The sequence below is a fragment of the Erythranthe guttata genome, chromosome 14, assembly GCF_056151865.1.
Source record: "Erythranthe guttata isolate IM_541 chromosome 14, IM_541, whole genome shotgun sequence".
Lineage (NCBI taxonomy): Eukaryota > Viridiplantae > Streptophyta > Magnoliopsida > Lamiales > Phrymaceae > Erythranthe > Erythranthe guttata.
Window position 1 is genome coordinate 14,820,196 of NC_142546.1, and position 22,289 is coordinate 14,842,484.

Consider the following 22,289-nt stretch of genomic DNA (forward strand, 5'->3'; position numbering starts at 1 on the left):
GGTCTAAATCTACGTTGGCCTTGCTTTACAGGGCGAGCTCCTTTCTTCACGGAGAGATGATGTATTGCCACTTTTGGGTCCAATCCGGGCATTTCTTTATAAGACCATGCAAACACATCCTTGAACTCGTGCAACAATTCAATATAAGTCTCCTCTTCGTTGACAGCCAGTAAAGCGCTAATGTAGATTGGTCGAGGATTCTCCGCATCTCCTAAATTAATTTCCTTTAACTCATCGATGGTGGCTTTGACTCCTTCTTCAAGCTCGGGTGGAGCAATTTCAGCGTCTTCCTCCTCAATCACGTCTATTTCACTTAAAGTGATATGATACGATGATGCCACACTTTCTCTGTCATCTTCCTCGTCGTCTTGGATTTTCGTAAAGACGACAGTTCGCATTTTAGCCTTCAACTCTTCACCACATGATATGGTCAAATAAGTACGCCGTTTCATGCGAGATGGAATTGAACTTCGAATCCTTCGTGTTTTGGTGATTTTAGTATTAGAGACACCCACATCTTACTTGTTCTTTCTGTTATGCCCCCACTTTCTAAGTGGTCCAAGCCTATCAAAGACGGATGGCGTAAGTCTATCAAACCCTCGTTTGTCGCCTTTTTCATGCCCCCATTCTCTAAGTGGTCCAAGCCTATCAAAGACGGATGGCGCAAGTCTGTCGAAGACAGATGGTGTAAGCCTATCAAAGACGGATGTCCTTCTCACTTTTGTTCTAATTTCAAGAAAATCGTCTGTTGATGAGAATTCATCTTCGATTATGTAATTACTGGTGGCTCTATTGATAGCAATACGAATTGGCTTCTGTGGAACAAATCCAAGACCAACTCTAGGACTTTGAATAGCATGTCCCTTTTCTTTCAGCATTATCTGAGTAGTATTGAGGCCATGCATCTTTTCGCCAACAACTTCGGCAGGAAGCCTTCTAAGCGTAGAATCTTCACGTGGGTTGAAACCAGCTTTCACTAGGAGTTTATAAGCATTTGGGCCAAAACATTTTGTCATTTGAGACTCGGAGAATTCTTCGCATTCCTCTTGGGTTCCTTCTGTGGGATGACCAAATCCTTTAGGTGGTTGAGAAGTTGATCGCTTCTCGTCAATTGGTGTTAGGGGAAACATCAAATCTTTCAAAGCCTCGCACTCTAAAGGAGCATTGTCTCGATTATTTCTTCGCTTTGGTTCTTCAACTGGTAGAATTTCTTTGGCCTTTACCGTTTTCTCATCATCAAGATAGTATTTAGCATCGGCAAAGTGGGCTTCTGCCTCGGTGAATGGTTTATCATCGGCGAGTATTATTTTAACTACTCCGTCTCGACAATACTTGAAACATTGGTGCCAAGAAGAAGGAACCACATTATTCTCATGTATCCAAGGTCGCCCGAGAAGCATGCGATATGAGGTTCTTGCGTCAATGACATGGAACAGTGGAGTGGACAACATATCATCCATTAACAACTCTATCCTTATGATACCAAGGGCCCTTTGTCCTTCTTGATTAAATCCTTGGATCATCAATCGACTAGTTTTGAGCTCCTCTGTGGAGATCTCCAATTCCTTTAAAGTGTGCAATGGCAAAATATTGACTGCAGAACCTCCGTCGATTAAAATTCTATTCACCTTCTGCTCACGAGCGTAGCCGGCAACAAACAATGGCCTATTGTGTAGTTTGGAACCAAGAAGTAAATCTTCATCAGCGAAAGTCATTGTTGACATGCATTTACCAATCACGGTACAAACTTCATTTGGAGACGGAGTCGTTCCACTAACAGCGGTCTCCTTTTCACTTATCGCGTTGCATGAGATGTTGATACAATCATCATCTCCTCCGTGTACGTTCGTTGTTGTCATGTCAAGGGACTCAAAAGTGCTGACGATAAAATTTGTAGTGGCGCTGATCTCTTCAAGTGATATCTTCCCTTGGCGAGCTAGCTGCATAACTTTATCTTTGAATACGAAGCAATCATGAATTGGGTGTCCGACCAACCGATGATACTTGCAGTATTTTGGGTCATCGGTCTTGTTAGCTTCTTCGGGGCGCTTCATTTCAGGCAACTCGATAAGTTTTAAACCTAGCAAATCGTCAAATATTCCAGCCACATCAGTGTCGAGGAATGGATATTCCCTTGCCTGCATTTCTTTTAGAGTAAGTCTTATTCTTTCTTGGGAAAAATCTTGTTTTTCCTCATCGTTTCCGTTCACTTTTCCTTGAAATTTGATAGGGGTCGCATTCACTGCCAAAGATTCTTTGCTTGAGGTTTTAGAGAAAACTCTACCCCCCTTCCGAAAGTCCTGTTTTTCTTTCAACTGTCGAGGCTCTTGAACTGGTGGTCCCTCAACTCCACTAGCCATAATGCTCAACTCCATGTCGTGCGCTCTAGTGGCCAACTCTTCAAAACTCCTAGGTTGAATCCCTTGCAGGATATATCGGAGTCCCCATTGCATTCCTTGGATGCACATCTCGATAGCTGAAGCCTCTGACAATCGGTCCTTGCAATTCAGGCTTAAATTCCTCCAACGGTTAATATAGTCAATGACGGCCTCTTCTTTCCACTGGCGAGAGTTTGTGAGCTCGATCATGCTTACTGTTCTTCGGGTGCTGTAGAAGCGATTCAAAAACTCTTGTTCCATCTGACTCCAACTGTCAATTGAGTTCGGTTCTAGGTCTGTATACCAATCGAAAGCATTCCCCTTCAATGATCGGACGAATTGTTTAACGAGATAGTCTCCGAAAGTCCCGGCGTTGTTACAAGTTTCAACAAAGTGTGCCACATGCTGTTTTGGGTTACCCTTGCCATCAAATTGCTGAAATTTCGGGGGTTGGTAACCAGTTGGCATCTTCAAGTCGTCTACTCTTAGAGTGTATGGCTTGGTATATGTTGACGACGATTTTGAACCCTCATTGAATTTGTCTTTGATAGTCCCCATGATGAACTCCTTCAATTGGTCTATCGGAATCAACCCCTCTGACGAAATCTGGAATTCTTCAGCCGGGCTCTTCTCCCTTTCGATTGGATGTCGCCTTGCAGAAGTTTCAGCTTCGGTGTGATTTTCGCCTTGTTTACCCATGTCGTGACTACCGTCAACCTTGTTTCGCAACATCGCAATTTGGGAGTCTTGTTCTTGAATGTGCTTTGTTAGCCCTTCAATGGCCTTGGTCAAGATCGCCATCTGCTCTTCCATGGTCGTAGCATGTGTCGTCATGACGGGAGCCACTTCAGAGTAGTTTGATGCTGAAAGGGACGTGGATGACGAAGCTTCTCCTTTAGATCCTTCCACGCCTCCACCTGTGTTGACGAGAGGTGACGAGCCTTTTTCGATGATTTGGGGCGTTGAGCTAGTCTCGGAGGATGTCTGCAGCTTCTTAGCCATACTCCTTGTAACTACGCCCATGCTTGATGAATTTGAAGTAGCAGCCTTCATCGTGAACTTGGAACAGCTACTAGGATCTTTGAGAGAGAGAAGAGATGAGAGGGGATTATTTGATGACATGCTCCATAAAGATGTCATGCTCCATAAACATCCATAAATCGTAGTCCCACTGGGCGTGCCACCCATCAAAGAAAATACATCTTTTTTTTTTCAAACGTTATTTTTTTTCTTTGAACTACGTTATGACTTGATCCCATTCGGGGTACGTAGGCAGCTTGGATATTCTCTAAGTTCAGTCCTCTTCTAAAAAAAAAAAAAAAAATTCTATCTCTTTTTTCTTTGAACTACGTTATGACTTGATCCCACTCGGGGTACGTAGGCAGCTTAGATATTCTCTAAGTTCAGTCCTTTCCTAAAAAAAAAAAAAAAAAAAAAAAAAAAGAAAAAAAAAATCTATCTTTTTTCCTTTGAACTACGTTATGACTTGATCCCATTCGGGGTACGTAGGCAGCTTGGATATTCTCTAAGATCAGTCATCTTCTAAAAAAAAAAAATCTATCTTTTTTCTTTGAACTACGTTATGACTTGATCCCACTCGGGGTACGTAGGCAGCTTAGATATTCTCTAAGTTCAGTCCTTTACTTAAAAAAAAAAAAAAAAAAAAAAAAAAAAAAAAAAAAAAATTGTTGAAAATATAAGTGCCGAATACTAAGGAAACAAGATGGAAAGGGAGTCTTTTTTTTTTTTTTTTTTTTATTATTTCATGAATCATAAAAGTGGAATAAACAATAAAAAAAAAAAATCTAAATCTAGCTCAAGCGAAAGGGTCTAAATCATTCAACTTTTCTTTGGCATCTTCTAAAAGCTCGGCAGAAGCGCGCAATTCTTCTACCAAATCATCACTTAAAGGGGATGTATTTTCAATGGCGGCAATCTCTTCGTTAATCTCACGAATTTCAGTCTGAACAGTATGAAGGAGTTCTCGTTGTCGCTTTAATGATGATCTCAACTGTCCCACCCTCACCTTCAAAGCAGCACGCTCTTTCTTGACACTCTCCAAATCACTATTGGTGACTTGAACTTGAAGAGTCTCTTTGTGTTCTCTAGCTTGAGTAGTATGCAAACGATCTTTAGCCTCATCTAATTGTCGTGATAGAATCTCTTTAGATGTCTTCTCAGAGTTCGACGACCTCACCTTATCATAAGCCGTCGCCTGGGAAAATAATGACTTCAATGATTCCTCTACGCAAGATATGTCGAAATCACCAAGATCCCTCATGGTTCCAAGAACTAATTGGACATCTTCTTGAATAGACGAGATGGAATCAATTGAAGTCCGTACTATCCTCGCACGAAGATCTTGCCATAATTGGCGAAGAAAAACCCGCTTGTGATTTTTCAGAAAATTTTCACCCACAAAAACTGAACAAGCACCATTGTACGACCCTTTCGCAGTCTCTTTCATCTTGGATGCTCTGGCAGGCATTAAAGCAGTCGGCGACAAAGTTGCACCCATTGAGCAAGCCTTGGCAGTTGAGTGATGACTAGCTTGAGATTCCTCGCGATCATCAACGTTAATTATCTCGTTTTCCAACTAAAAAAAAAAAAAAAAAAAAATAAAAAAAAAATAAAATAAAAAAAAAATAAAAAAAAAAAAATAAAATAAAAAAAAAAAAAAAGGGGAAAGTGTTAAGTGCAACCTTCTCAGCAAAAGTGTCATTTGTTCGAGAATGACTGTCCACATTGTTATCAATATGAAGATCTTGTGGTTTTGAAGATTGCGGGTCCCTCTTTGGCCTTTTCCAATGACGTTCTATGTGGCTATCGTCACTCTCATCCGACGGAGGCAAAACGTTCCTCTTCTTTATATCTCTAGGAGGGTTTTTGGTTTGGAGCACATTTCCGCGAGAAAGATTGCCGAGACTATTTCTTGCCTCATCTTCTTTGTCTTCAAGTGGAATCTTACTTAACTCCAAGTTCACCAAACTCGCAACTTTATTTTCAAGATAAGTTCCGTAAGCTTTAGTCCACCATCTTTTATAGCCGTCCGTGTGAAACTTTCTCGAATTTTGAGGAATGACGGAAAATATCACTTTAGACATGGACTCGAGCAAAACACATAGACGCCAATAACGGAGTCCATCTATTAAAGAAGCCTCGCGAACGTCTTCATCAAGTACTCCAGGCACATCTTGGTAAAACCCAAATTGACGGCTAAACCGATGAGGACTATATGGCTCAATAACGAAACGATTACCACGCCGCAAGGAGAGATAGCTCGAGCGAATGGCGATGAAATAATTTCTCTCGGACCCTTTTGTTGTTCCATCATCAACATATAAAGAAGACTCGCTCCTAGGGATCGTGGTGCAAGTCCAAGACATAAGATCTCCTTTGTGAATCCGTTTGCGTGCATCCGCGGGAGTGTAGTATCTAGCGCTTCCTTCTCCGGAATAAGATATCATCTTTGGGCCATCGACGGCTACGCCTTGCAGAACTTGACAATGGGTCTTGAAATAAAGCGCCAACCAACTATAGACGAAGTGAATAGGAAACGGAGAGTTCTCTTGATGGGGTCTCAAGGATCTCGAAATCCTATTTATGCCGTTGAAGATGCTTGCTAAGACAGGAACTGCAAGAGAGACTTCTTCGCCACTCGCCATTATGCTAGCCATCTTGAACGTTGAAGGACGTATCATGCCTACATCATCAGTAGGGAGAACGAAGGTGCAAAGCCAACAAGCCAAATGGGCCGCCAAGTATGTCTCGGACCTCAGTTCGACATCAACGCTAATGCTCGAAAACACAGCTTCTTCAATGTTGATCCATTTTGCATGTGCTTCAATATTGCCGGAAGGATTGTGAGTTGACTTGGGGCGAACACTTTTCTTTTCTTTGCGTGGAGGAGGTTGAGTGTACTTCTTCTGCTTCTTCGACCAAAACTGAATCCAGCTTTCGACAGAGACGTTGGAGGAAGGATCTTTAGAGCGCTTCCGAAGTAAGTGGTAGACATGGAATAGATATCGGCAGGAACGGTGAGAATATCGAACACCCTTTGCATCGGTACCAATGAGTTCTTGAGAGGCAGGGACAACTTCATCGTAAAGAAGCCCGGTTAACGGTAGCCCGGAGAGGATGTGCAAATCCCATAAAGAGATAGACATTTCTCCGGGAGACGTCAAGAGGGTATTTGTAGTCGGACACCATGCCTCGAAGAACGCCTTCATGATTTCGGAATTGTAGTCGTACGTGAAAAGGGAAGCATATACAGAATCGTAGATCTTCGCAGACTTTAGCTTGTGCTGGCAACGGCTGAGAACGTCTTCGGTCCATTCCCAGTACCCTTTGAAGAATTGAAAGCCGCCGGAAAGCTCGAGAGTATCTCCCCACTTGACTTTTCCCTTCACGATGTTGCCACCCAAAGTCGGCAGAAGGCTCGGACCGCTTGACTCTTCCGGAAGCAAGGATCTGTCGGGTTTATGATTTGATGCTCGCAAGCTATACACGTACTCGTACTTATTATGAGGATGCTCGTGGGACCAAACGGACATGCGATTCGGAGTCGTGAGACGTGGCCATTGCTTTGCGTAAGAACCGATAAGGGGGGCATAAATCGTCAAGACAGTTCCTTTGTCATTCGGTTGGTAACGATCGTCAAGAATTACCAATTGCTCGTCGCCGGAAGAGGAGAAAGCTTGCTTGAAGCAAACCATCGGAAAATCTATCAAAACAATTTAAAGAAAGAGCGATAAGTTCGAAATACCAAAAAAAAAAAAAAAAAAAAAAAAAAGGAGCGAGGGCAAGGACTGTGCTAAAATCGAACATTCTACCGAGTTTCGTGCCGAATATTTCGAGTTGCGAAAACTTGAGTGAATAAGGAAAAGAGGGCTTAGTTTTGATGGGTGGAACTAATCTGGAATCAAAAAAAAAAAAAAAAAAAAAAAAAGGTTCTCATTGTCATATTATCAAGCACATGGTGGACATGCAGAGGAGAACTTGTTGTACAAATATTTAATATGCAAAGCTTACCTTGAAACAAACACAAGCAGCAGCAAACAAGAGACAAGGGATCTGAACATACACAAAAAAAAAAAAAAAAAAAAAAAAAAAGTACTTTCACACAGAGGCTGAGTGCCGATGAATGAAGAAAAAGTGAAGAGGGCACCTCTTTTTATAGGCCATGGACGATGATAAATCGATTCAAGTTAGGACTCCATCCGTCTAATTGGAAAAGAGTCAGAGATCAATTAGAAGAAGTAATGCTTCCATTCTTCACGTGTTGGAAGTCCATGTGGACAAAGGAATAATTTTTTTTTTTAAAACTAATTGTGCTGAAGTATAACATAGGTAGGAGAAGGACTCTCTAACCAAAAGAAATTGAAGTCCTCTACAGGGAATTCAATTGAAGTTTTGAGTGGGCCCATGAAAAAAAAAAATGTTATAAAAAAAAAAAAAGGGGCTGCTGAAGCAGATGTTATTCTCATGTAGGATTCCAATTGCAATTGAAATTCTATTTGTTTATTCAAGTGGGCCCAATTAAATTTTATAACGCAAATCGAGGAAAGAAAGCATCGATAGAGCAGATTGATCATTCTTTGCAAGAACAGCCATGCATTCTCGGGTTGGAAAATTCTAGTGGCTTTATATTTAAAGTCTATAAATTGAATACATGTGGGGTATATTCATGAAAAGCTCAAATACATCTATGAATTATCCCAATATTCACGCCTTATTTACTTCAAGTCTCGTCTCACAAACATACAATTTGTTCTTCGCCGAGACTAGAAGTGGGGGCATTTTGTAGAAGAATAAAATTTAAGCCAATTAAATGGCTAAATTATATATGGGATAAAGTTTGATCCAATGGCATTGTGTAATTATACATAGCCGAAGGACTTAGATGCCAATTGAAGACTCGTATATATGCGGTCATATATATATATATTTATCGATTATATATTTTGGAATTTAATTAAATTAATTCCTAAATTAAATAGATAATTGATTTTAAATATATATATTGACCAATAGGATTATTTCTTCTCCCTCAAGTTACAAGAGATAAATATCAATTTAATCGGGCCAATCAAATCGCGCCACATCATCAGTAAGGCCCATCAAGGACTCTTATTCTACCACTATAAATAGGGACCCTCCCTTCACAATTCAAACACAACTGAAGGAACAGAAACCGTAGGAGCAAAATTCTCTCTACAATTCAAGAAGCAAGGAAGAAGAATTCGTAGGAGGTAAGATTCTCTCTCTACATTCAAAGTGTTCTTCGTCAAATTCGAGGTGTTCTTGAGCAAATTCAAGGCGTTCTTCATCAAATCCAACGTTCGATCCGAGATAACGGTGCCAAACCTTCGGATTAACGTTAATCAATTCAAGTCAAGATCATTGGAAGATTGAAGGGCCAAATCCATCAAGAATTTCAAGATCTTCAAGTCAAATCAAGTCAAAGTTCAACGTTCGATCCGAGATTCAAGTCGCAAGACCCTCGGAAAACGTTATCCAAATCCAAAATCAAATCCGGAGAAGATCAAGTCAACGACCCGACTCCGAAAATTCAAGTCAACTATATATTGTTCTTGAGAGAAGAATCAGAGGATTAAAATAGAGATTGTAACCCGCAATTTATTTATTTTAATTCAATAAAATCATCTTTGTTCAATTTTTCTTGTTTGTTTATATCGCAGATAAGAATTTGTTGTTACAAATTTGTTGTTTATATTGTGTTACAATTTTTCCAGTTTTCTTTTCAAGGGGGTTATGTGCTAATTTTATACCATAAGGGGGTCATGTGCAAAATTTCAAAACCAGAAGGGGGTTATGTGCATAATTTCATACCATAAGGGGGTCATGTTCAAAATGTCAAAACCACAAGGGGGTTATGTGCCTAATTTCAAACCACAAGGGGGTCATGTGCAAAATGCCCAAACCACAAGGGGGTTAAGTGCTATTTACCCTAATATTAATTAATTGCCTAAATAGTGCTTACCCTACTATGTGGTTGATAATACATATTTATAGGTGGAGTTTGGTAAAGTTTTCTTGTAGAAAACCAATATGGGACAAAAAACATTAGAGTTCTTCCCATAAGCTTCTTATGAAGTTCATAATTAAGGGCTTTTGTGTTGGATTTTTTCTTTAAATGAGCATCTTGGGCTTTTTGGGTTAAAACCTAATTAGGCACATCACCCTCATATTTTCATAATTACATAATTTATAGATTTCTTACAATAATACTCTTTTGTAAGATGGTGAATGTAAAAAAATTACAAACTGCAGGGGATTAGATGTTATTTCTCGAACAAAAGATGTTTTTTTTATTACACTTTGGTGAGGTGCTTGTAATTTCCCTATTTGTGTTACCAAGTCAACTCTATAATAAATGCTAAATAAATAAATAGACTTGTCAATAAATAAATAGACTGAAGTCATTTAAGGCTGTCTTTGAAATGATAATATTGGGTTTTTTCTTTATAAATAGTGTAATAAAAGGATGAAATAGTGAATTAAAGTATTTATGAGGACTACAATCGAAAGAATCACGAGTCTTTTCTGAGTTGTCCCTAAAATAAATAATTAAATGTCATGGCCTCACTCCATTAAATTATGATTCGAATAATTAAACAATATAAAATGGTAATGTAAATGCCCCTAATTTCGATTATTGTTGCAGTATTTAAAAATACTAATAATTAATAAAAAGATAACAAGATATTTAATGTTCTGATAGCATAAACATATAATTAAATTCAAGTTATTTTTTTCTCAAAACATTAATAATAATAATAATAATAATAATAATAATAATAATAATAATAATAATAATAATAATAATAATAATAATAATAATAATAATAATAATAATAATAATAATAATAATAATAATAATAATAACAATAATAATAATAATAATATAATAATAATAATAATAATAATAATAATAATAATAATAATAATAATAATAATAATAATAATAATAATAATAATAATAATAATAATAATAATAATAAGGGTAAATTACACCCACACCCCTGAGGTATGCTTAAATAACTGTAAGGTCCCTGTGGTATCGATAATTACACTCACCCCCTGAAAGGTAGTTAAAAACTCTAACGGGATAATGCATTGGATACATTATTCCGATAGGGTTCTAATAGACTATTACTTTTAGCTAGTTATGGAGATAACATAAAGTTATGGCGAGTTATGGGGTGACATGACTCCCCCAATATTTCTTAAATCACTCATAACTCTTTGTTGTCTTCACCACTTCCTGAAACCAATAGTCCGTTAGAACTCTATCGTAATAACATATCCAATGCATTATACCATTAGAGTTTATAACTACGTTTCAAGGGGGTGAGTGTAATTATCGATACCACAGGGACCTTACAGTTATTTAAGCATACCTCAGGGGTGTGGGTGTAATTTACCCTAATAATAATAATAATAATAATAATAATAATAATAATAATAATAATAATAATTATTATTATTATTATTATTATTATTATTATTATTATTATTATTACTATTATTATTATTATTATTATTATTATTATTATTATTATTATTATTATTATTATTATTATTATTTAATTGAACAAATTGATTCGATCGGGTATTGAAAATAGTGTAACATATGTTAATGCTTATGTGATGTCACCTCTTTATTGGTTTGTTAAAGAATCCAACTTTATTTATTTGTTTCCCTTAATATATGAAAAGATAGTACGACTTTTAAGATACTTTGAGCATTGATTTTTTCAAAATATCATTAATTAATTAATTAATTAATTATTAATTAATAATAATAATAATAATAATAATAAATAATTTGCCCACAGTATTCGATAAAGATTTGTTTAGGCATGTGTCTGAATTCTTGAAGTTTCGAAGAAGTCTCCATCTTTCTAGTTTCTTCCCTTGTAAGTTTTTGCGCAAATTACAATAACCCCCCTAAAGTAGAGTTAAATTACGAAACATACATCTCATGTTTGAGTAATTATAAGTATCCCCTGAACTATGTATTGTTTTGCACGTCCACATTTACGATGTCAAATTTAATTAGTGATCCACATCTACGGTCTCAAATTTACTTACGGGTGTTCGTCGGATCTGTAAACAGACAAAACCAAACTGAGCATAACGAAAATTCGGTATGTCCGATTACCGAACCAAGATTTAGTTCGGTATTTCATATTTCTATTTTTTTATTTATGTAATATCAATATTTAAAGTCCAATTATAATTCATTGTTTGTATTTAAATTTACTAGAATTACTTACGGGTGTTCATCGGATCGGTAAACCGACAAAACCAAATCGAGTTCGTTTGGTTTGTGCCGATTATCGTACCGAGAATTTAGTTCGGTATTCAATATTTTTATTTTATTTTATTTATGTATTATTAATATTTAAAGTCCAATTATAATTTATTGTTTGTATTTAAATTTATAAGAATTTTGAATAAAGACCAAATAAAAGATTTGATTTATAATAGAGTAAATAATATTTAACCCCTTGTGGTTACAAGCTTTTAAGATGACCCCCTCGTTCTCTCGTAATATCAGCACATAACCCCCATGACTTATTGAGTAGCTTTCGTTAAACTTAATCACGTGTGTTAAACTTCAAGGGGTTAATCGCGTGTCTCAAACTTCAAGGGGGTCATTTACAGAGAATAAAAGCACAATGGGGTCATCTGAAAAAAAAAATTACTTTGACGTTTAACACACGGGCTTAAATTTGACATAACGGAAGCTACCCTATAAACCACAGGGGTTATTTGCTAATATTACAAGCACAATGGAGTCATGTGCAAAAATTTGTAACCATAGGGGGTTAAGTGATATTTACACTTTGTAATATTATTTGTTGTGTGATTAAAGAGAATCTGATTCCAACTCCCAAAATCACAAGAAAAAGCAGCCACAGATCTAGAAATATTTAGTAACACATACATATATATTCACATAAAATCATGCTTCTACATTCATAGAAATCATTAACATAGATTTATATAATTTCATTTAATCCCAACTAAGGGCAATTTAAATAATAACAATAATACTAATAATAAAAGATAAAAAAAAATAAAAAGAAAAGAAAAAAAGAAACAAAATTGGTTGGTGAGGGACTTTCTCTCCACTCTCTTGCCCACCTTCTTTCTTTACAGATCAGACTCTTAAAATTATCAGAAAAGCCCTTCCCTAATTATTCATTTATCAGAGAAGTCCCTGAGAAACTGGGAAATTGCGAAATGATCATCTTTTTTATTTTTTTAGGCAACAGCAACCGTGCCTCTTCTTACAGCTTTCTTGGTCTCAGATTCCTGTGTGGAATCTTTGCTTTGTCTCAAATTATTCGATTTCTTCAAAGAATGTCTCCATCTTTTTTCGCTGACTTCATCCATTTCAATCTGTTCTTGCCTGCACTCTTGGCTACAAAAGGGTGTGTCTCCTCTGCAAACACGAAACAGTATGAGGACCCATTTGCAAATATCTTTTTGGGGCACAAATGAAATATGTGAAATCTTTTGGGCTTTACCTGTACATGTATATGTCTTTGTTCTGGCTCAGTTGTCTCTGGCAAAGGAAGCAAGAATCAAGAAAGTGTGGCTGCTCAAATCCTGATGACCTCATCTTTTTTTTTTGGGAGCGGCGGTTTCACGGCGGCGATGCGGCGGCGATACGACGGCGATGGTGGCGATGCACAAAAGTGGGGGGAGGAGAGAGTGTGTGAATTGTGGGGAGGGAGGATTTTATGGAGGAGTGGTGGTGGTGGTTTTATATAGAGAAAAAGAGTGGACAAGTGGGGGTTGAGGGGTAATACTTGTGTGTGGCGAGGACCACCGTAAGGGGTTGAAAAGACGGGTTCTTACTGGTGGAGACCACTGAGGTTTAAATGAGGGTGGGGACCACTGGAAAATGATTTGTGAAGACTGTAATAATTGCTAATAAAAAACCACTGGCAGTTTCCCCGTATCCAAGGGGTTGAATCCTGTGGCAGAATTAGTACACTGCATCTAAATTATTTTCGAATTAAAAGAATAATTTTAAAAAAATAAAAATTAACTTTTTTTTTCCAATTTGCGCCCCTTGTGTTTAAGAGAATCTTTTATGAGTGCATAAACTTTATTATTCCGTCTTTCTAACATTTATTTATCGGGAGATTACAATTTTCACCCTTAATTTTGTATTAATTCCACATTTGGTCACTCATATTTACAAAAAACACATTCCCTCCCTCCTGTTCCAATAATTTTAACATTTTGTATCATTTCCATCGATTTACCGTTAGTTCGTTAGTTAAGGAAGTGATGGACACACGTTTTATTCAGTTAGTTTTAACGAAAAATTGATGGAAGGGATAAAAGTGTTGAATTTTTACAACATAAGGGATCAAATGTGATTTTTGTGAACACAGGGGACCAAATGTGAAATCAGTGCAAATTTGAAGGTCAAAAACTGTTTTTTTTCCTTTATTTATATTTTGGTATGTTAGTTTTAGCGGAAAATTGACGGAAAGGGATAAAAATGTTGAATTTTTACAACATAAGGAACCAAATGTGATTTTTGTGAACATGGAAAACCAAATGCGAAATCAGTACAAACTTGAATGACAAAAACTGTATTTTTTCCCTTTATTTATATTTTGGTATGATTTGCATTTGATTCTAACTTTCTAAAAATAATAAAGATGTAATCTAGGGTTGTACTTTACACATACATTTTGTTTCTTTAAAAGGAGATTGGGTCGAAGTAAAGGTGAAAGTTGGAATATAATTTTCAAATTTCGCCGTTTCTCTTTCAAAAGTTCCATAAAAACTTTCGATCCAACTATTAGCATTCTGATATTCAATTTTTATTTTTGATTGGAATTGAAAGTATATCTAAGATAATTTAAATCTTCAATATTAATTTCGAAATTAATTCCGTAAATTTGGCTTGTTTTCCCCCTTTAAGATATACTCATATACCTTTAAAAACAATTGATTTGTTTTAATTAATTAGTGTATACTTGCACCAAAAGGCGAAATCCCTCGCCCCCAGGGACCCCATCCCTTAACCCGACAAGGATTAATTAGTGTATACTTACTTCTACGGGGTATGTTGCAGAGTCAACAGCCTATACTTAAATAATAAAAAAAAAAAAAAAAAAACAGGATAAAATACAACCGTTCCAAGAAATAAGGTTTATTTACAAAAAATCCAATATTCTTTTTCAAAATTGCGTCACCTACTTTGCAGTTTGTAGCTTTCTTACATTAACACCCTTTTATATGGGATGAATGTAAGAAATATACAAACTGCAGGGGGATGAATGTAATATCTCAAACATAAAGGGTTGGTTCTATGATTTGTAATTTATTTTTAAAAAATATGATAATAATAATTGGATTAGGAGTCCCCCCACTTTTTGTCGTTTTCCTTTTCCCCACATTGGAGCTGCGTCGGATTGGGACCCACAAACAACTAATATTTGGTCCCACCTATTTAATAAGACCAGCAAATATGATTCCAAAAAAGTGGAGCCCACCAAGGGGACCATCGAGTACATGCGGGCTCAGATTCCAAGGCCATTGTCTCCCTTGCCCGAAGCACTTGCCCGTTGCCCGCGGGCAGCAAGTAATATTCTCCTTTCTATTTTTTTAATTAATATTAATTAATAATCTAATATTGCTTTGGCTTTGATCCTCCGTTACACGTGAGGCCTCAAGATGCCACCAGCGCTGCACCCAATAATTTCTTTCTTCCGGGTGCCACGTGTCAATTTTTATGCATTAAAAAATGTATCGATCTACATTATTGGAGGTGTCGCAATCGTGTATTGCTTCAGTGAGATGGACGGCTGAGATTGTACGGCGCATGATAGCATGAGAAATGCGTTGTGTTAATTGCAGTTTACAACCGAAGTATATATTTTTAGCATTTTAGACCCTTTAATTTTTTTTATTCTTTTAGTGTGGCTTTTCTTTGTAAGATCAAATTCTAATTCTACTTGTTCTGAAAAAAATTCAATTTTTTTGCAAGAGAAAAACTAATTCTAATTATGTTCTAGAAAAACCAAAAGAATTGTGAATTTGATTTTTTTTTTAACAATTTCGAACATTCTCATGACAGAATTGATGGATTTAAAAGGGCTAAATACACTTTGCACCGCTGAAGTATAGCATATGTATACTTACCCCTTACAGTATTATTTGTAACACTTACCCCTTACAATCAAATATTTTATGTTTTAAAATTAAAACATAATAAACTAACAATCTAATAATTATTGGATCATAAAAATTAAAAAGTAACTAAAATTAAATTATTAGAAAAAATAAAAATTAATATATTATATAATACTAAATGAACATATATTTGAAGAAATCAATGAAATAAAATAAATTTAAAATACTTAAGACTACTATTATTCATTTATTGATTTCTTAAAATTTATCGATAAGAATATATTCTATTAATTGGTCTAATAATAATTAGATGTTATTTATTAAATATGTACTGTAAGATAATATTTTTAAAATTTTAAATATTGCATTTTTCATATATATTTTTAGTTGTATATTTTTTTTATTCTTTTAGTTATTATTTAAAAAAAAAAGAAAATTGTAAGATATTAGGATTTAAAATGCAAATTAAATTGAGTTTGAGGGGTAAGTATTACAAATGATATTTTAGGGGTAATTATATTACAAATAATATACATCAGGGATGGAAACTGTATAACCCTTGCAAAAAATCATTATTTTTATTAATGTATGTTATTAAAAAATCTGTATAATAACATTGATGGTATGAATACGATTTTCGAAAATAATATCTGTTTTTTAATTGTTTATAGAAATTAAAATTAAATCAGATCGGAATAAAAATGACGTATATAAAAGAACTTGGAAAATTTTGAAATCGGAATTTCCTTTTTCGAAATTTCTAATGGAAGATATTTGGATCGGGCGAAATTTAAAAATTTCCTTTATAAAGTCATTTTCTTATTAATAGGGCTGGCAATCGAGCCATGTGAGCCGAACTTAGATCGACTCAAGCACATATACCATCGAACATCGTTACTATAGGCTCAAGCTCATATACCATCGGGCCTCATTAGTATAGGCTCAAGCTCGGCTCATGTAATTTTTCGGGTTTCGGGTTTATATCGGGCCCCATTACTATATAATTGTAATGAGTAACAAAATTTATAAAAATAAGTGATGAACAATATTTACCTACAACGAAGTCAATCAAAAAAAAAAACCCTAAACGATCTTTGCATTTATTCGAAAAACTTGAAAATAAGACTGAAAAAAGTAAAAACAAAAAGATTAGTAACTCTTATTATTGGAAACGTTTTATATTGTCAAATCTCGGTGATATGTTGCATTTGATTCGTATTTAACTTATTGCCACCGCCACTACTTAATTCCTTTTATTTGAACTTTTTTCTTTACAAAATCAAATAATCTTATACAGTCACAACTTGTATGTTGATCCATAACATTAAAATAATAAATATTTTATATATTATTATTATCCTAATCGGTCGGGTCTTATTCGGGTTGAGCCATAGTAGGCTCAAATTCGGCTCATAAATAAATCGGGTTCAGTAAAATGGCTCAAACTAGGCCCGACTCACTAAAAAATAGGCTCGACTTCAAATATAATCGGGCCGAGCTATCGGGCTTCGGTTAGACCCAGATCAATTGCCGGTCCTACTTATTAATGTTTATTATTAAAATAGACTCTTGGATATAACCTCTTAATACTTCTTTTAATAGGGAAAACCCCAAATTATTTTGCACCTTTTGAGAAATTCGCTCTTAATTTTAGCCACCAATTTTTCCAATTATGTCCTTCCACCTTTAACACTATCTGCCCATTCCCGCCCATGACCCATCAACGTGTCTTTCCTCTTTTTTTTTTTTTTATTTTTTTTTTTTTAAATTATTTATTATTATTTTATTATTATTATTATTATTATTATTATTATTATTATTATTATTATTATTATTATTATTATTATTGTTATTATTATTATTATTATTATTATTATTATTATTATTATTATTATTATTATTATTATTATTATTATTTTCTGCTTCTATTTTTTAACTTTTTGTTTTTCTATAAGGTATATTAATCGAATATGAAACATATTAAATCGACTATGATGAACTATAGTCGATTAAGGAACCGACTACTAAAAATAAAAAATCACAATTACAAAAATGCGAACTCAACTATATTTTACAAAAAACAAACAATATACAAACATTATAATTGATTTATATAATTGGAATCAATAAACCAAAAATCCAAGAAAAAAAAAATTAAAAATTGGAGTGAATGAAGCACATTAATCGACTATGATGTGAAACATAGTCGATTAAGAATCTGCTACTAAAAATAACAAATCACAACTGCGAAAAAATTTAAAATCAATTATATATTACAAAACAAAAACTGAAATGTTAAATGTCGTTTCAATTTTACTAATGTCGTTTTGACTTCGAACCTAATTTTGACATATTTCTATTTTGATTTTGGCGAAATTCGAAACACGAAAGCTGTAGTCCTTTGGGTTAGGTTTCTAATCCAACTTAAATCCGCTAGATTGGATGCCGTGTGACAAAGTTATGCATGAATGAGTCACATTTTGAATTTTAGATACCTGAATACATCAAAGTTGTGGGTAGTATCCATTGATTCATGTATATCTTCCTCGTCCGACATCCAATGTTGGTGATTCAAGTTGGGTTAGAAAACTACATCAGAATACTACAAATTCTATTTTTCGGGTTTTGTAAATTTTGGAATTAAAAATGATCAAAATCACATTTGAAAATGTAACGGTATTATTAAATCTCGAACGACATTTATCACATCCCAAACAAAAATTGTACAAACATTATAAATGATTTATACAATTAGAATCAATAAACAAAAAAAAAAAAAAACAATAATCGGCTACCAGAGCATAGTGGATTAACTTAATCGACTATGAACATGTACACAGTCGATTAAGGTTTCAGCTTGCGTGAAATTCTCTGCACGCGCCGTCATCCGCCCAATCGACCAAAAAACCATAATTCTGCCTCCCCATCGTCACCACAACGCCGGCACAACACACCATCACCACCTTACTTTGATATTATGACTTTTTTTTATTACAAATAAATAAATAAAATCACAACTCGCACCACCAACCAAAGCAGAACCACCACCCATCAAAATATGATTCCGATCAACAATTTTACCTCTTTTCGTCGCCGATGTAGCAATCGTAGCATTCGAACTCAGAATCGCTATCAAAATTATCATCATCTTTATCGCTTTTGTTAAGATCTGCAACGACGGCGACGGTGACGGAGACGGCAACGGCAACGACGACGACGGTTTCAACGGAATTGGCATCGTTGTTCTGGCGGTGATGTCGGTGGTTGGTTTTTCATCTTCCGACAAGAGAAAATGAGAGAAAAGTATAAAAGAGAGAAAAAAAAAAGCAGAGAAGAGACGCGAGAGAAGAGACGGAAAAGAGAAAATAAAATTTGGGTTTTGAAATAGTATAGTAGACAATCAAGGGTAATTTTGGAATTATGAAAATATCATTTGAGTGGATATTATCTAAGGAGGTTTTCTCTAATTATTTTTTTTGAGCGCGTGTTTACTTAACTCATTTTCCTGGATGGTGGTTCTTGCTAATTATCTTTTATTAAAATTATTAATAAATACTAGAAATATATATATATAATAATTTGTTAATTTTGATGTTATAAATGGAATTTACGAAAAACAATATGTTTAATTGTTTGTTTTTGAAAATTTAAATCAAATCGAAAATAAGAATTCTAATTTATCCACCTATAGTATAATGAACTAACTAAAATTAGCAAAGCTGCCCCCTTCCTCGATGAAAACCCCGCCGCCAAACAACCGCCCCCAGATCGGCGGCGTATGGTGGCCGGCGCTAGTGGCCGCCGCCGTGAAACTCCTCCTAATCCCCTCCTACCGCAGCACCGATTTCGAAGTCCACCGCCACTGGCTAGCCCTTACCCACTCCCTCCCCCTCTCGCAATGGTACTCCGACGCCACCAGCGAATGGACGCTCGATTACCCTCCTTTCTTCGCCTACTTCGAGAAATTCCTCTCCTTCTTCGCCTCCAAGGTGGACCCCACCATGGCCGATGTCCACCGCGGCCTCAATTACGCCTCCCCTCCGGCGATCCTCTTCCAGCGCCTCTCCGTGATACTATCCGACGTCGTTTTGGTGTACGCCTCTCACAGATTGACCAAAGGCGGAAATTTCGGTTGTGCACAGAGGCTTTTGATCTGGTGTTTGGTTATTTGGTCGCCGGGGTTGTTAATTGTGGATCATATGCATTTTCAGTACAATGGATTTCTGTTAGGGATTTTATTGCTGTCAATTTCGTTTTTGGAGGAAGGGAGGGATTTGATTGGAGGGTTTGTTTTCGCGGTTTTGCTCTGTTTTAAGCATCTATTCGCAGTGGCTGCGCCGGTTTATTTCGTGTATTTGTTTAGGCATTACTGTAATGGCGGATTGGTGAAGGGGTTTGCGAGGTTGGTGGTTATGGGGAGTGCGGTTTTGGCGGTTTTTGCCGCTGCTTACGGCCCGTTTTGGTACTACGGGCAGGTAAATGTTTGTTTGTTCTTGTTGTGCTCGAATTTGTTAAATGTTGATTGTTGGAATGTGAAAAAGACGATGCTTCGATTCGACTAATTATTTGAATTTGATAGTTTTTGTCACAACTTAAGTTTAGTTCTACATTTGCTTTGTCGAGTAGACGATCAGCTGCAAATTGGTCGGGAATTCTTACTTTATAAGTAGAGCAAGTTACCAGAAATCGTAGCATACTCTGTTTTTCGGGAGTTGTAAACTAAAAGACCTCTCTATAATTTATCGTCGATTGTCTTTTTTTAATGATAATCCAATGTGTTGTTTGGTAAACCAGTTGCTAGTTCAGATATTTCGATTCCAGCAAACGATGACGCTATATCTTCAATCCGCTTAATTCTTAACAAATTAGTCTTCGCAATTTGCGAGGGCCGTTCTCGCCATATAAGAAATCCTTGATTAATAATAAGATAAATCACTTTTCCTACGAAATTCCGATAGATTTATGGAATGGTTGATTTTCTTATTGATGAATTTTTTTTAATAGATAAATATAACTGGGGATATTATGTTATCTTCGATTATCCGAGGTTGAATTCAATGCTGTACAATGCTTTATCCGTGTTTTTTTTTCTTCTCTTTTTTTGTAAGAATGTTATTTATTTACAAGTTGTGCTGTTTTTTCGCTTGTTACTTTGCAGATACAACAAGTTCTCCACCGCATGTTTCCTTTCGGCAGAGGACTTTGTCATGCTTACTGGGCTCCAAATTTCTGGGTATTCTATATAATATTAGATAAATGTCTGGCATTTTCGCTCGTGAAACTAGGGTTTGATATCCAAGCACCAACAGCTTCATTCACAGGCGGTCTAGTTGGGGATTCGTCACCATTTGCCGTACTACCCACGGTAACAAAATCCCCCGCTTATTATTTTAACGTGTGTTGGTATGTGAAATAAATAACCATATCAATTTCTTGATTTCGTTACGAAAAATTGCAGATCACCCCTTTGATTACATTCGTCACGGTCATATTGGCAATATCTCCTTGTCTCGTAAAGGCGTGGAGGAATCCACAACCTAAGATGGTATCTAAATGGATATCGTATGCTTATACGTGCGGGTTTCTATTCGGATGGCATGTTCACGAAAAGGCGTCGCTTCATTTCGTGATTCCTTTAGCTGCAACATCCTTGAGAAGCGCTGAGGATGCTAGACACTACTTCTATTTGTCCATAGGTACGATTATACCCTTTAGTCTATTCAAATCATATATCTAATACTCATATTTGTCGTGTAATATACGAATGCTAGTTCTTTCGAGGTTGAACTTTTTTGCTACTTCGTTAATGTAAATGGCTTTGAATTTATAACATTCATTGGTATGAAATTCTGTTATTCTCATAAAAAAAGCATGTGTGGTTTGATTGCCGAACTATTGACCAATCGTTTTGCATGATTTTCCTAAATCCAGATTTTTGGTATCTATAGTATCGAGTAAAGTTCACACACACACGCACACGCACACGCACATGCACACACACAATCTTGAAATATATCGGTATATTTTTGTGCGAACACTAACGGTCGTCTCTTATATGCCATGCCATGCAGTGTCTTGCTACTCGCTTTTCCCTCTTCTGTTCGAAGCCCAAGAATATCCAATTAAAGTCGTATTGCTTCTTCTACATTCTCTCGTCATGTTTTTCGGGTTTTCCTCTATTTTCCCTCGGAGTATTTCTACAACAGCAACTGCAGTTAAGGGAGGAAGAGATAATAACAATAAACAAGAAACTCCTACTTTCTACATCGGATGGTTCGGAAAATTCTATCTGTTGGGCTTATTGTGTATCGAGATATGGGGGCAGTTTCTCCATCGTATCGTTTTTGGTGACCGATTTCCCTTTTTACCCCTTATGATGATTTCTATATATTCTGCTATAGGAATGATGTACTCTTGGATTTGGCAACTAAGAATGATTTCTTTGAGCCATTGATTTTATATAGCTTAATTAATTGCTTGACTTGTAAATTAGGATATAGTCTCAACTGTAACATGAGGGATAATCAAAGGCTTTTTTTTTTTTTTTTGCAGTAATTTTATAAATTTTAAATATTGGAATGATTTTATTTCCTTTTTCTTTTTTTCTCTTAAAGTTGGAAATTTTCGAATAAGGGTTCGAAATATATCCAAGAATGCTACACTCGATGAACAATACATTTAGCATAATATGAGCATCATTTCTCTTTAAATGTCTCT

General features: G+C 35.7%; 4 protein-coding genes across 4 annotated transcripts; 1 reads left to right on the forward strand and 3 right to left on the reverse strand.

Moving 5' to 3' along the window:
• Nucleotides 1–518: 518 nt before the first annotated feature.
• On the reverse strand, nt 519–3,212 carry LOC148765269 (uncharacterized). The gene has a single exon (XM_088812726.1). It carries the CDS (start codon nt 3,210–3,212, stop codon nt 519–521), a length of 2,694 nt encoding a protein of 897 aa, XP_088668852.1.
• A 922-nt stretch (nt 3,213–4,134) lies between these two features.
• Nucleotides 4,135–7,096, reverse strand: LOC105973838 (uncharacterized). The gene is made up of 2 exons (XM_088813780.1): nt 5,081–7,096; nt 4,135–4,974 (listed from the first exon to the last, which is right to left on the reverse strand). Exons 1-2 carry the CDS (start codon nt 7,091–7,093, stop codon nt 4,195–4,197), a joined length of 2,793 nt encoding a protein of 930 aa, XP_088669906.1. The 5' UTR covers nt 7,094–7,096; the 3' UTR covers nt 4,135–4,194.
• Nucleotides 7,097–12,339: 5,243 nt separating this feature from the next.
• LOC105967759 (senescence-associated family protein (DUF581)) lies at nt 12,340–13,166 on the reverse strand. Its single transcript, XM_012992371.2, has 2 exons — nt 12,941–13,166; nt 12,340–12,855 (listed from the first exon to the last, which is right to left on the reverse strand). The coding sequence occupies exons 1-2, from the start codon at nt 13,033–13,035 to the stop codon at nt 12,675–12,677; spliced, it is 276 nt and encodes a 91-aa protein (XP_012847825.1). The 5' UTR covers nt 13,036–13,166; the 3' UTR covers nt 12,340–12,674.
• A 6,038-nt stretch (nt 13,167–19,204) lies between these two features.
• Nucleotides 19,205–22,115, forward strand: LOC105952450 (ALG6, ALG8 glycosyltransferase family). The gene is made up of 4 exons (XM_012976003.2): nt 19,205–20,047; nt 20,731–20,937; nt 21,031–21,268; nt 21,644–22,115. The coding sequence occupies exons 1-4, from the start codon at nt 19,307–19,309 to the stop codon at nt 22,024–22,026; spliced, it is 1,569 nt and encodes a 522-aa protein (XP_012831457.1). The 5' UTR covers nt 19,205–19,306; the 3' UTR covers nt 22,027–22,115.
• The last annotated feature ends 174 nt before the right edge of the window (nt 22,116–22,289 follow it).

What these genes read in the sequence shown, in the direction of transcription:
- LOC105973838 (XM_088813780.1), bottom strand. Translation starts at nt 7,093, where the DNA reads ATGGTTTGCTTCAAGCAAGCTTTCTCCTCTTCCGGCGACGAGCAATTG. An exon ending in ATGACACTTTTGCTGAGAAG is followed by an intron (nt 4,975 to 5,080) that starts GTTGCACTTAAC and finishes TTTTTTTTTTAG; the next exon opens with TTGGAAAACGAGATAATTAA.
- LOC105967759 (XM_012992371.2), bottom strand. Translation starts at nt 13,035, where the DNA reads ATGAGGTCATCAGGATTTGAGCAGCCACACTTTCTTGATTCTTGCTTC. An exon ending in AAAGACATATACATGTACAG is followed by an intron (nt 12,856 to 12,940) that starts GTAAAGCCCAAA and finishes TCGTGTTTGCAG; the next exon opens with AGGAGACACACCCTTTTGTA.
- LOC105952450 (XM_012976003.2), top strand. Translation starts at nt 19,307, where the DNA reads ATGAAAACCCCGCCGCCAAACAACCGCCCCCAGATCGGCGGCGTATGG. An exon ending in CGTTTTGGTACTACGGGCAG is followed by an intron (nt 20,048 to 20,730) that starts GTAAATGTTTGT and finishes GTTACTTTGCAG; the next exon opens with ATACAACAAGTTCTCCACCG. An exon ending in CATTTGCCGTACTACCCACG is followed by an intron (nt 20,938 to 21,030) that starts GTAACAAAATCC and finishes GAAAAATTGCAG; the next exon opens with ATCACCCCTTTGATTACATT.
- LOC148765269 (XM_088812726.1), bottom strand. Translation starts at nt 3,212, where the DNA reads ATGACGACACATGCTACGACCATGGAAGAGCAGATGGCGATCTTGACC.